General features: G+C 38.2%; 1 protein-coding gene across 1 annotated transcript; it reads right to left on the minus strand.

The window, feature by feature from the left end:
• Window positions 1-11933: 11933 nt before the first annotated feature.
• Window positions 11934-13233, minus strand: LOC122033585 (probable WRKY transcription factor 11). Its single transcript, XM_042592646.1, has 3 exons — window positions 12566-13233; window positions 12341-12469; window positions 11934-12257 (listed from the first exon to the last, which is right to left on the minus strand). Exons 1-3 carry the CDS (start codon window positions 13177-13179, stop codon window positions 12107-12109), a joined length of 894 nt encoding a protein of 297 aa, XP_042448580.1. The 5' UTR covers window positions 13180-13233; the 3' UTR covers window positions 11934-12106.
• Window positions 13234-14154: the final 921 nt, after the last annotated feature.

Here is a 14154-nt window from a genome sequence, read left to right on the forward strand (position 1 = left end):
GAAACAAATGAGGCAAAATGCATTGCAAGGATTTCATCAGCAAGGTAAGTAGTAAAGCAATCGTATTTCATGTGGTGATATTTTGGCATCTGATACTTCTCTGCATTTTGAATCAGTAGCTCCTTGTAAAAGACTCATAAAAGAGGCGCTCTATTCAAGAAATCATGATGCATCCTTGGATTGTGCAAAATGATGATCCTTCAGGTAAGTTACAAATTTAATACAATGATAGAACGTTGGTTCATGGAATGAAATTCACAGGAAATAAAAAAAACTGTTCTAGGCAATGAAATGAAGGAAATTAGAATAAGTATACTTGTGATTGATAAAAGGGATAGTTTTGAGGAACTTATTGGTTCTCATTTGAAGGAGATGAAATACAAGGAAAATGAAGCAGTGTAGTTAGAAAGAAGTAAATAAATCATTGATATTAATCACGTTTAAATTTTAAGGGAAAATTATATGAAAAGTAACATAATTATGTGAAGCTCAAAATAAAAAGAAAGACAACTAATCCTTAGACAAGATGTTTTTGGTAAATTGAGGTTCAATAAACAAATAAGAACAACTAAGTGAATGTACTTTAAATGAAACCTAACAATTAACTATGATCATGATGAATGGATGATATGAAACAAACCAAGTTGCAGTAAGATTATCTAATTAACAAACATAACCAACCTACAATTCAACATAAATGATATTGCAAGCAATTAAACTAAAACATTGCAAAATTGAATGAATCTAATGTAACAAACATTTCTTCAAACACTTAACATGCAGGAAATAAATGAGCCAAAATGCATGCAATCAAAAGAGGAAATGACAACTCCATTACAATTCAAGACTTAAAAGTAAAGAACCAACAAGTCACATAAGGAATCGAACGAATGCTATCCGGATCTTGAATGTTATTGTTGGAAGTTTCAGATGGAACTGATCTGAGGAGCTTGGAAGGCCTGAACTGAGAGACGGTTGCTGTCCGATTCTCGGAAGAAGAGCTACGGATGAGAGATGATCTGAGAGGGAATGCGAGTGTAATCCGGATGGAGTGGGTTGAGTTGTGCTGGTGACGAAGAAGTTGTGTGGGATGGCTGGATGAAGCTTCTTTGGCAAGAGATTTACCGACGAAGAGGTTGTCGATTGATAAAGCCGGCTGTAGCACTGCTCTCGATTGGGAGAAATCTACAGCATGAAGAGATGATGGCTCCTGAATCCGGAAGCTAGATTTTAGGTTCAGTGGGAGAGGGATTCGGTAGAGTATCATTAGACGGAGAGGAGTTCGCCGGAGAGGGGTTCGCTGGAGAGGGGTTCGCCGGAGAGGGCGTGAGCTGAGATAAGGAGACAAATATGTAAGCGTGAGAGGGATTCGGGAGGAGAAGACTATGCGTGAGTGGGGTTCGGTAAGAGAGATTCAGGAGAAAGGTGGGTGCCAAAGTGAAACTTAGGGGTTTTCTACTCCTTAGTTGTATCCAACGGTTTAGATCATCCGAAATTTAGATGAGGACTTGACAATAGACAATATTTTTTAAAAATCATTATCGTAGACACTAAAAAATTACTAATAGACAACGTTTTTCAAAAAGCGTTGTCTTTGACCCACAAAAATAACTAATATACAACGATTTTTAAAAAAGTGTTGTCTATTAGTAATACAATAAAGGAATAGACAACGCTTTTCACTAAAAGCGTTGTTAAAAAAAAAGACAACGCTTTTTAGAAAAAGCGTTGTCTTTTAAGTGTTGTAAAATCCCAATTTTCTTGTAGTGTAAAAAAATTATTTAAAATTATTTCCGCTGCTGTAGCGTCTTCGCTTTGATTTGCTGCTACACGTTGAAGCAGCTACTTCGACTAATAACTGCTATACCTTGTAGCAGCTAACTCTCCAGGTAGTTGCCACAACTTGTGGCAGCTAACTCGGTAAGTCATTAATTTAGTAGCCATATTGGATTAACCAACAATTGGTATCATAGCCAATTGGATTTCCCTGGACCTAGGTTGGGATCTTGGAGCCGGTCTGGGGATCTTGGAGCCGGTCTGAGAATCTAGAGTCTGGGCTCCTAGGCCTGGTATGGGTGCTTGGATCCAGTCAACTCAAAAGTTGACTTTGATTGATTCTTTGACTGTCTAGAGTTGAACTCACCTGAATCCTGTTTGTATCCCGTGGTAGTTTTGACGTGATCAACTAAGTCAGGTTAGGTCCTGTTGGTGTTTAACCCTGTGTCTAAGTGTACAGGAGCTTAGAAGCACAGGAAGTCGAGTGGAAGACGCGACTAGCGAGAAGGACGACACGGAAGAGAGTCGATGGGTTCGGTGCATCTGAGGGACGAGGAGCTGCTAAAGAATATATCGGCGGACGAGAAGGATGTGCGCGGTGGTCCGAGGGACGAGAAGCCAGAGCGGAAGCCTGCTCGAGAAGAAGGCCAGAAATTAGGTTTGGGTGAACCTTATTTCGGTTGAATGACATCACCCAGGCGATCGGAGTAGCAGGAGAGCGAAAGAAGGCTAAAAATGCTGCTGGAGGCACCTTCAAAGGGAGTTGAAGGTGCCTCCGCACGCCTCCACACGCCTCCACACCTTCACTGTGGAAAGCGCCTTCCATGGCTGGAAGGTGCCTTCGATGAACAGTATGAAGGTGCCTTCCAACCCTATCGAAGGCGCCTTCGACCAGGCTGATTTTAGCCGTTGCCAAAGAATAAAACATTATCTTTTGGTGCCTCGCTGGAGGTGCCTTCCAGCCCTATGGAAGGCGCCTTCAAGTCACGGATAAGATTTTCCAGAGTCTATAAAAAGACCCCTAAACCTAGGAAATATCACACAACTCCTGTATTCTTTTTGTAGCAAAAGTCTGAGCAATTAATGAGTGTAAGAGGCTTCTCCGCCTTCACCGAAAGAGATTTTTAGAGCTTTCATTTGTCCTTGGATTAACAACCACCTAGGTTATAACCAAGTAAACCCTGCACCTCTTCTTTTATTTTCTTGTTGTTTATTTTAATTATACTATTGCTGCTAATCTGAGTTGAATGATCGAGAAATGTGTTGTTTGTTAGGATGTATACTAAAAGCCTAGCTTTTGGTATAAACATTTATCTAGAAATAAGAATCACATTGGTCAAATGTCTACATTTATGATAAATGTAATTGTTCAATTAATTTATATTGTAGATAACATGGTGTGTGGTGTCACACACAGAAGATCATGTTATCGGTTCCTTATAAATTATAAACAGTAGCTCACGACCAAGATGGAAAGGAACAAACCATTGGAAGGTCATAGTGTAATTAGGTATTAATTTATCTTAACTATATAATTATATTAGTACACTTAAAGTGTATTGAGTAGGACCATTTGAGGTCATTTTTTTTATACTGACTTTATAAAGGAACAAAGATCTCAGTTATTATGGAAGTGTGTGCTCTTAATCCTAATATAATAACAAGCACATATATTTGATATTTATTTCTTTAATTTATCAATGGGTGAGATTTAGTTCGATAAATCAATAAGCCCGATAAGTTGGGAAATGATATCACTTATAGTGTGTGTTGTTGATTATAGAAGGAAACTGTGTCCTAGTGATCTAGGTTGAGAATGTCCCCAAGAGGAGTTCATAAGGATTGTCATGTTAAACCCTGCAGGTGGACTTAGTCCGACATGACGATGAAGTTGAGTGGTACTACTCTTGGAGCTAGATATTAATTAAGTGAGTTGTCAGTAACTTACTTAATTAGTGGACATTTGTTATCTTAAACACAGGGAGACTAACACACTCATAATAAGAAGGAGCCCAAAATGTAATTTGGGATTGGTGCGGTAGTTCAATAATAGTTCTCTAGTGGAATGAATTATTATTGATAAAATTAAGTTGTGTGTTCGGGGCGAACACGGGATGCTTAATCTTATCGGGAGACCAAAACCAATTCCTCCTCTCGGTCCCTATCGTAGCCTCTTAATTATAGAGTACTATACCCACCTATACCCACCTTCTTACCCATCCAATAGGGGCCGGCCAAGCTAGCTTGGAGACTAAGTTAGGGCCGGCCAAAGTTTGGTTCATGGGTGCTTCAAGGTGGCCGGCCCTAGCTTGGGTTCAAGCTTGGTGTGGCCGGCCCAAATTAAAATAAAAGGATTTTTATTTTTCTTATGTGGATAACATGTTTTAAAAGAGAGTTTAAAATTTAAATCTTTCCTTTTATAAGATTCTACAAAAGATTAAGAGAAGAGCTAAATCTTTTCTTATTTGTAGATTAAAAGGTTGATTTTAATTTTGGTAAAAACTTTCCTTTTAACCATGTTCATGATTTAAAAGTTTAAAAATTAATAATTCTCTTTTATTAGTTTCTACAAAAGATTAAGAAAAGATTTGATATCTTTCCTTATTTGTAGATTGAAAGGAGATTTTAATTTTTAGAGATAACTTTTCGGAAATTATCCACATGTTTAAAGAAAGATTTAATTTATAAAATTTCTTTTTTAACCAATCATGAAGGAATAAAAATTATTGGAGAAATTTTTTATAAAATTTCTGGAAGCAAATAAGGAAGTTTTAATTTGTGTTTAAAATTTTTATTTGCTTGGAGATTTGGTGTGGCCGGCCATTATAATAATGAGAAGAAAAATTATTTTTAATTAAATAAATTTTTCCTTTTCATGGTAAAGGAATTAAGGAAGTTTTTATTAAAATTTCTTATTTGCCAAGACCAAGGATTATAAAAGAGGAGGTGGAGGAGCCTTCATGGGTGAACAACCTCTATTCTTTTCCTCCCTCTCTTCCTTGGTTTTGGTGGCCGGCCCTATTTCTCTCCTCTCCTCTTGTTGGCCGAAACCTATCTTCTTGGTGGAGCTCTTGTTTGTGGCTGGATCAAGGAAGGAGAAGAAGAAGAGAAAGCAAGCCTCGTCTCTAGTATCCCTTGGAGCATTGGTGATGGCCGAAATTCTTCATCCTTGAAGAAATTTATTGTGGCCGAAATCTAGAAGAAAGAAGGAAGGTGGAAAGGTGGTTCTCATCTCGGAAGATCGTTGCCCACACAACGTCTGAGGTTAGAAGAGGAATACGGTAGAAGATCAAGAGGTCTTTGTCTTCAAAAGAAAGGTATAACTAGTAATGTTTTTCCGCATCATGCTAGTTTTATTTCTTTGTAAAAATATCAAATACAAGAGGCATGCGATTCTAGTATTTCGAATTTATTTTCGATGTTGTGTTCTTTTGTTTTTCTTTTTTCCTTGTGATTTGATTGTTCTTTTTGGTTGACCTAAAGTTATTTAAGGAAATTAAATATTAGCTTTCCTTAAAAGTCTTTGTCTAGTCGGTGGTAGTTGCTCCCATATCCAAGAAGGTCATGTGCCTCGCCACGTCAGTACTGGAAGCCAATTTTGGAAATTAATATTTAATGAAATTAATAACCTAGGTGATTTGGATCGAAAGTGTTAAGTTCCGCAGGAGATCCAAGTCTAAACCTAAAATAACAAATAAATTAAACTTTGGATTAAATGTGTTAAGTTCCGCAGGCGATCCAAGTTTAATTTAAAAGAACACATGGTAGCTAGGAAAAGGTTCAGACCTTTGTACAAAATTTTTGTACAGTGGAACCATTAGGTTTTCCGAGTAGCAACCAACAATTGGTATCAGAGCTAGGGTTTTGCCTCTGTGTATTTGGTATTAGTTTAATTATGCACATGTCATACATAATTTAGGTAGGTTAATAGTAGGATGTGCTAACTTTGTGGATGCAGGATCCAACTATTATGGCTTATAGTTTTTATGTGTGTGATTGGACCCTTGGACATGTCAAGGACATTTATGTGTGTGCATGATTGTATTATAAAATACAGCAGGAGCTGTATTTAGTTTTATTAGGATTTTATTTTTGATCTAGTTACATGTACATTCCTTTTATGGAATATAGGATCGATGGATGTAAATTTTTATTTTATGTTCGATCTAGTTTACATGTATATTCCTTCGAGGAATATAGGATCGAAAAATGTAAAATTCTATTTATGTCGCGGATCGAATCTTGCAAGGCGTGGAACCTTTTGAGGATCAGAGGCGCAGCGGAACAAGGAGCAAGATGGATGCGACAATTAGACCCGGTGGCGGTGGCCAAAGATGGCAGCAGCTAGGGTTGGCGACACACGGAGGACAGCAATAGATAAAAGCCATAATAGTTGAAAATTAGTTTTTCTATTTATTGCTTTTTATGTTGTGCTGTGTGTACTTGTTAGTATGCATGCTAAGTAGGCTAGCATAGTCAAAATTCCTCACTTTAAATAACTAAGTGGGAGAGGGATTTATTTTTAAATAAATTTCACGGTCTCCATTACTGGTTTATAAGTGATGCAACAAGCTTGCGCGTTGGCTCTGAGCGCCTTCCTCCATATCGGATGAGCTTGTTTGCGGATCACTAGATTAAACTTCCATTTTGGATGACTATAGGAAGTTAATTAAGAGCGTGTGATCTTCCCCATCCGAAGGGGCACAATCTTATTAATGGACTTAGTGTCAAGTAATGGTATACACTTAGGCACATCTAATAGTATCCTCCCCATCGGAGTCACTGCTATTATTTGTGTGACCGAAGAAAACCAACTATTAATTTGTCAAATAAATAGGTTGACAAGATAATAAAATTAAAAACCCCTCTTACAAATGTTTGATTTTGTATACGTCCACACTATCGTGGCATACAAAATTCATGGTGTTTGAGGTAATTTTATTTGTCATAAAGATTTATTGACAAGATAATTAATGGGTAAACTCCTCCTCTTATAAATGTTTTATTTTGTATACGTCCACACTATCGTGACATGCAAAATTCACGGTGTTTGAGGTGTTGGTGAATTTAAATAATATTGTTTGAGAAATCAATGTTATATTAAATTCAAAAGTTTTGACCAAATATTTGATCAAAGAAAGATCAACTATTAATTTTATTCGTCATAAAGTAAAGTTGACGAGATAATAAAATTAATGGATAAAATCTCCTCTTTGATTTTGTATACGTCCATACTATCGTGACATACAAAATTCATGGGGATTTTAAGGAATTGATCTTGACCAAATATTTTTGTGATTCTTAGGATTTAAAATGTTTGTCAATCCCCTAGTTGTTATACTATAGAAAAGACTTAGTATATATCTCTTGGTCTTCCAATCTCATCGAGTCATAGCTATAATTGTCTAATTAGAGTGCTGACCATGATCGCATTTATTCTTCGAGAGACACTTGACTCAATTTCTTAGTTAATTAAAATACATGTAATACATGTCGGATCATTGGCACGTGAGAGGGGGGAGGGTGAATCACATGTATTTAAAATCTTTTCTTTTGTTTTAAAATCAAGTATGTAGTGAAAAGATAACAAAAAAAAAGAAAAAAAAAATGAAAACACAAGGGTTTTTACTTGGTTCAAAACCTTCGGTGACTCCTACTCCAAGACTCGGGTCTCTTAGACCTATCGATGGACAAACCACTAAATTCTCTACCGATAAACTCCTAGCAGAGTATCGAATACTAGATAAAGAAATAGGCAAGTATAAAAGATATGCAATAAATGAAATTGTTACCAACCTTTAGAAGAATGGAGTTTGATTGAGCTCGTGAGTTGGTGTTAGTCTTCCAACAATAGTTGGGCATAGTAGAATAGTAGTACTAGATGAAGAACAAAGCGGCAAAATGATTGAAAGTAAGCTTGTGGAAGTTATCTTCTTTGTACTGATCAAACAAGTTATTTAAAGAGTATTAAGGGCACCTCCAACCTCATCCGAGGTGACTCCAACATCAAAACTAATCTCGAAATCTTTGACCTCTAGCAACTCCGATGCCTGCAGTTTTTATCAGCACGAGGGCGCTTTCAAGCTCTCCGAGGCACCTCTAATGTACCTCCGAGGCGCCTCCAGTGAACTCTAGGACTCCTTTGTACTGTAAACTTCTATCCCCGAAGTTTATCTGTGCACAGGCATCTCTACTAGGTCCAAGTCATCTCCAAGTGCTGTTCTAAGGCGCCTCCAGTCATCTCTAAGGTGCCTCGAGCACTATTCACTCGAGACTTAACTTTTGCACTTCACTCCTGTAAAATGTGTTAGTCCAAAAATAAAAAATAATTGACAAAATAGAGTTATCACAATTAAAATAAAATGATTATTTATTAGATCATGTCTTCTTAAGACTAGAATCTAATCAAGATCTCAGCTTAAACATTTGAAATGACTTTAAGCTGGACCGCACCTATAGTCCTACCGGGACTCGTCCTCACTAGATCACTCTCCTTTAGTGGCTTATCTTCACTTACCATTTGCAGTTACTTGACTTATCTTTTAACCCACTAGGTCTTCTTGCTAGTTCTTAGGTCTGCAGATCCAACTAGATTTCAACCAAATGTCAGGTCCCACAGATCCAATTAGACTTTCTGCCAGATATCGAGTCATACACTAACCTACCTAGACTTCATGCTAGTTATCAGGTTCTCAGACCTAACTGGGTTTCAGCTTAGTGTTAGGTCTTTTATACCCATCAATTCTTACATACTCAGTAAAGTGGTTAAATAAACATAACACCTAACTTTAATCTATTTATTATTCATCAAAATTTGAGTTTGATCGTTCGTGCTCATTGCACCAATAATACAATCCTTCTAACTTATCTATTTTAACTTCCACTTAGGTCTCATTGATTTAGACTCAAATCTAACTTTTTACCAAGTGGGCTTGATCTTCTATCTGAAGATTTTCATTAGCCCTCTTTTTGGATAGTTTAATCTCACTATCCTCGACTTTATGATTTTAGTCAAATGACCCCCATAAAGTCTTGACCATCATTGAATTGTTACATTATACCCATGGTATAATTTCGTCATCCATCCTTTTAAAGCATGGTTCTCACATAAAAAAATTTTGTTCTTCCTTGCGAATAAGTCTCCCATCGCTTAAGGTTCACTTTTAGAAGTGCCAGGACATCTTTAGATAGTAACCTTAAAAGATATATTTTCTTCAAGTAATACAATATCTTTTACTATCATTGCTTGAAGATGATTACGGAGAATTTCTCTAATTTCTCTCCAGTAGGAGTGAGATCCATGGTCACCTTAACCGTCAATATCATCTTAAGATTGTTGGAAATTTTTCTATGTATATGGATTTTCGGTGTTGATCTAATAATTGGGCCCCATTAGTCATCTCGATGATGAGTTGATGACTCGAACCAGTGGAGCTCGGTATAACGACGTGGACCTTGTCCCATTTTAACTTTCGACACAGCCTTTCGGTTATCGAGGTACCCCTTTAGGTAATAGACATACCCCTTTTGGTATTGTCATTGCTAACTTACTCTTGTCAGTCGTTGAGTTATCCCTTCAAATATCAACACACCCCTTTTGAAAAACCTTACCCCTACGGATAAGTTTATTAAGATCAAGGTGGAAGCTAGGCATTCTTTCCTTAAGGTGATATTACCCCATCCAAGTGCTTACGATTTATCAGCAATCATCTCCCAATATACAACTACTTGAGTCTTGAAATAGGAGCACTCTAAATTTTGAGCCTTATCAAACTCTTCAAGCCTTGAAACTCTAAAGAGAAGAGAGAAGAGAACCCAAGAGGAGAATTCATAACTTGAGAATTGAGTGAAAATGAGTGAAAGGAATGATGTTTATTTTGTAGGGATAAAGAGTTATTCCCAAAAGGTGAAACGTTTCTTCCAAGAGGTAAAAAATTATAGGGTGTGCCTTTTTCACTTAAACCTTATCCATTATCATTAATTCAAATGATTAATCTAATTAATTATTTACTTAATCTATTATAAATATTAATTAATCAATTAATTAATATCATAATCATGATTAATCTTTTAATCAATCAATTTGATTCAATCAACAAAATTAATTATAATTTCACACCCCTCAATGGTTCTACATACTTGAGTTAACGTTCATATAATCTCATCGATGAATCCAACTCATGTGCAAGTCAAACTTCCATCTGATCATATCGAACTAACCCTTTATTAGACATTAATTTCTCATTCACTCAAAATTAAAATGTCTATATTATAACAATTATGAAATTGTAGTTGTTATAATTGTATAATTTTGTTATAATTGTATAGTAACTGCGGACTAGTAGTTATTATAATATTGTCAAAATAAGGATACTTCTAAATAATGTGGCAATGTGGCTAAAGGCGATTTGCTGCCCCCCAACACCTCTGTCAACCCGTCTCTAAGCCAATACGAAGGAGGTAAATTACAGATGACTACTAGCCATTAGTGCAGTGGCTAAGGCATAGGGGAAGATATGCTCGAATGTGTTGAGTTTCGATCCTATGACCTAATGTGATAATATCCCATACCTCAACAACCACATGCCCCAAGGGGACGAGGATACTTCCAAAGAAGATAAATATAGTGATATAGAATAGTACATTATTTTGATAATAACGGAAGGAGGAATATCATTCATAGCTATATATATATATATATAGAGAGAGAGAGAGAGAGTAATATTCGATTACGTGTCATCTGCCACGTGGTAGTGTCCACGGCTAAAGGCAAAGGGCCCATGTGGCAGTCAACCCACATAGGCCCTATGCCCTCAGCAGTGAACATTGCCATACGACAAATAGTGCACAACATATCAAAACATATATATATATATATATGGGAGATTTTTTATTTTTATTTGGTTTGAGTGAATTTAATTATTCATTCGAGAATATTGTTACATGTCGTTCTATATTTACTAAGTCTTCTACTCTATGAGTAGAAGTACTATTATGGTATTATCTATCTAAGAGTTTGTGTTTGTTTCTGTTCTTCTTCCTATTGTTTGGGAAAGGTTAGTAAAAGTTTATGTTGGAGTTCGTGTTAGACTCATTTTGACGGTGGGGTAGAAATTAAGAAAGAATAAGTTTTAGGTTACCTTCTAAGAACTATCTTTCCTATAGATAACTTCTTAACCCTCTAGTTAAGTTATCTATACTTTCTTTCCACTCGGTAGCTTGGGTTGTTTTTTGAACTTAGGTTTCAACTTGTAATATTTTATTCTCTTTTAAAAGAAGTCGGCGACGTAGAGATGTTAGTAATGTTATTATCGTATTGTTCTACTGAAGTAAGACTCGATAACCTTTTCTAGTTAGCTCAAGTTTACAATATCCATTTCCTTGATTTTAGAAAATTGATTTGAGTATTTTGAAGTTTCTTCATAATAAGTATTTTCAAAGTTCAGTTTCTTCATTTATACTTGATATCTTCAAGTATAGTTTAAAAGTTTAAATTCTTTATGTTTGTTGCAATACCTTCTTTGATTTGAAGTTGTATACTTTTGGATTGAAGTTCAAACTTTCTAGGTTTATTTTCTTCAATAAATTTTGAAAGGTTTAAAATCTCTTTGTTAATAGGGATACTAAGTAGATTAAGTTGATTAAACTTTCTGTTTAAAAAATATTGTTATTCTTTTAATAAGTCTAAATTCATCTTATGTTCTAAATTCATCTTATGTCACTTACAATCTATATTAGTTGTGTGAAATTATTGGCTACTTGTTCCAATATGTGATGAGTTTATTTTTGTTAGGATGCTATAGACCTACCTAAATTAATAAGTCACTAATATTGTTCATGTGTGAGTTTTCATCATGTAAACAATGATTGAATGTTCTAGATTTAATATAACAACTATATTTAATTACATATTGATCTGAAGTTTCTTTCTAGTTGGGGATTGTAAAACTAGATCTGGATAGTATAATTTCTGAAAGTAAGTAGTATTAGAAGTCATTCATTTGTGAGCCACGTATTCTTAAGAATAGGATAGACCTCACAATTGAACCGTTACGGGTCCGTTGACTTTTGGCGACAAGTCTGATGGGGTTCTGACTTTGAAGTTTGAACGCGGCTGGCCCGTTGAATTTTTGGTTGAACAAAGAACAAAGAACAAAGAAGGATTAATGGCAGCAATGAATAAAGGTCGAAAAACAGCCGAGCATTTCGCTTTCGGTCAAAAAGTCTACATTCCACGTTCGCTTTCTTTCTTTACAAGTCAAACGACCCTAAAATAAAAAAAGAGGAGTAGTCGCCGGCGGAGATGAACCGGTAAACCACGAGGAGGAGGTCAACCGGACGGCTTCTCCACGAAGGTCTTAATCTGGCCGTGCCGGTGCTCCCCATCGTACGTCACGATGAGCATCGCCGGGTCGTCGGGCGCCCGCTCAACGTGCTTCCGAGCAGGGCAGCCCTTAACGCTACTGCACTTGTAGTAGCCCCTGCGAGAACAAGGAAAAAGACGGTTCAGATCGAGCCACGAAGCGAAGGGGCAGAAATCGGACGTTCTAGATCCACTACTGACCTAGGGTAAGGCGACCCCTTGATGGGCTTCTGCCCGTACTTGCGCCACGAGTACTCGTCCGCCGGGATGTCCGCGTTCCTCGAGCTTATCGCCGGGAGGCGCACGGTAGTTTTGTCACGGTTCTTCTTGCTAAGATGTACCCAAAGGAGAGAGTTTAGCGAGGAGTGGATGTTGGCTGGCTAACGTGCGCGGAAAGGGAAGAACAGAGGACGACAGGAGGCGTACCTTTTCTTCGTGCAGTGGCAGCGCCCGGCGGAGGCGGCCGCCTTGAAGTCGCTGGCGGAGTGGGAATGGTCGGCCCCTTGCTTTCGCTTGTTGCAGGACGCGAGCGGCGGCTTCCCAGCTGAAGGAACGACCGCTGCTCCGGCGGCTGCGGGGACGAGAACAGAGTGTCCCGGGCGCAACTTGCCGGTCACGCTGCCGTCGCCGCCGGTGAGAGACGACAGGAAAGATGAGCTAGATACAGACATCGTGGCCGACAGGTTGAAGTTCTCAGTGGGCTTCGTAAAGTCCAGGGTCACGGTTTGATGCGACGTCGCCACCGTCGGAGGAGGAACATCGGGCGTTAATTTTTGGGATACCGACGGTTCCGCCGCCGGCGGGGCTGCGGCGGGGAGAGGGCCGCGACGAAAGCGGGCGTGGCCGGTCCGATTCAGGACGGAGATCACCTGCTTGAACCTCGACACCGTCTGATCCGCAATTTCGAGGCAATCTGGCGACGACTGCTGGTGGGAGAGCTGGAATACGAGGCGCTCCAAGCTGCGAAGCCCGACGGCCGCCGCCTCCAGGACGGCCGCCTGTTCATCCCTTTTCCCGTACCCCATCGTATCGACGGCCATCCCCGACGATCCCCCCTAAACCACTGCAAAAATCGTAGCTCCAAGAGAATCAGATCATTTGGAAGAGGAAGAAAGGAAAGGGAGGGCTTAAATAAAGCTGGTCAACGACAAGGCAGGTTTATAGATCGAACGGCCAATATTTCATCAAGATTCTATTCAACGGGTTGACTTTTTGCAATCCCTGGCAAAATTGCAGAAGAAGACGTACAAGCGGAAACAAGGGGCGTTGGTGCACGAGTCAACCCTTTGAAAAAATTAATCGAGATAGATTTGTCTTTTTCCCTTCAGAATATTTAAATTTGTGGTTGAAATTTCACCGGTATATGTGTTTCTTATTTGCTGAATAATTGAGGTCTGACTTTGCAAGCCACCATGTTCAGATTTTACTTTAACCGAGATCCGAAGGTAGCCGGTCACGCGCCGTGGGATCCACGGCGGTAGGAGAATCGGTGGTCAACGAATAGCAGGGTTGACCTATGAACGGCACCTAGTAGAGTTAGAATTAGTGGGCCCTCCGTGTCTCCAATGTGGGCGGTATTAAACACGTGGAAGAATCATTAAAGAGATTTGAGTGGAATGAGTAGGAATGGAAAGAGACAGGTCAAAGGAGGAATAGTATTCAATGAGTACGTTGACTTCGAAGCTGATCTTTATTCATGGCCGTGTAAGTGCCTTCTGCCGTTAGATTTCATCCAAATAAGGAAGTGGTCCGGCTTTTGACTTTGGAAACGGAGAGGATTTTTCTACGTGTAGGATTAAGAAGAGAAAACAAAGTCCTCTCGGATGAGTTAACTCATATATGATGATATTACTGTCTTAAAGTCTAGAGATTAAATGCTGACTAATAATCTGATGTCAATTTTCTCCATGTGTTATTTAATTATTTAAGTTTACGATAATTCTTGTTGGTCAGAATCTGATCAATTAGAATTTTTTATCCTTCAATTAGAATACATGTATGTACATGCATGTAAT

This window comes from Zingiber officinale, chromosome 11B, assembly GCF_018446385.1.
Source record: "Zingiber officinale cultivar Zhangliang chromosome 11B, Zo_v1.1, whole genome shotgun sequence".
In the NCBI taxonomy this organism is placed as follows: domain Eukaryota; kingdom Viridiplantae; phylum Streptophyta; class Magnoliopsida; order Zingiberales; family Zingiberaceae; genus Zingiber; species Zingiber officinale.

Bases quoted from the DNA above. Each gene is read 5' to 3' on its own strand.
- LOC122033585 (XM_042592646.1), bottom strand. From the start codon at position 13,179: ATGGCCGTCGATACGATGGGGTACGGGAAAAGGGATGAACAGGCGGCC. The intron at 12,470-12,565 runs GTACGCCTCCTG...GGTACATCTTAG, and splicing joins TGCCACTGCACGAAGAAAAG to CAAGAAGAACCGTGACAAAA. The intron at 12,258-12,340 runs GTCAGTAGTGGA...TTGTTCTCGCAG, and splicing joins AAGGGGTCGCCTTACCCTAG to GGGCTACTACAAGTGCAGTA.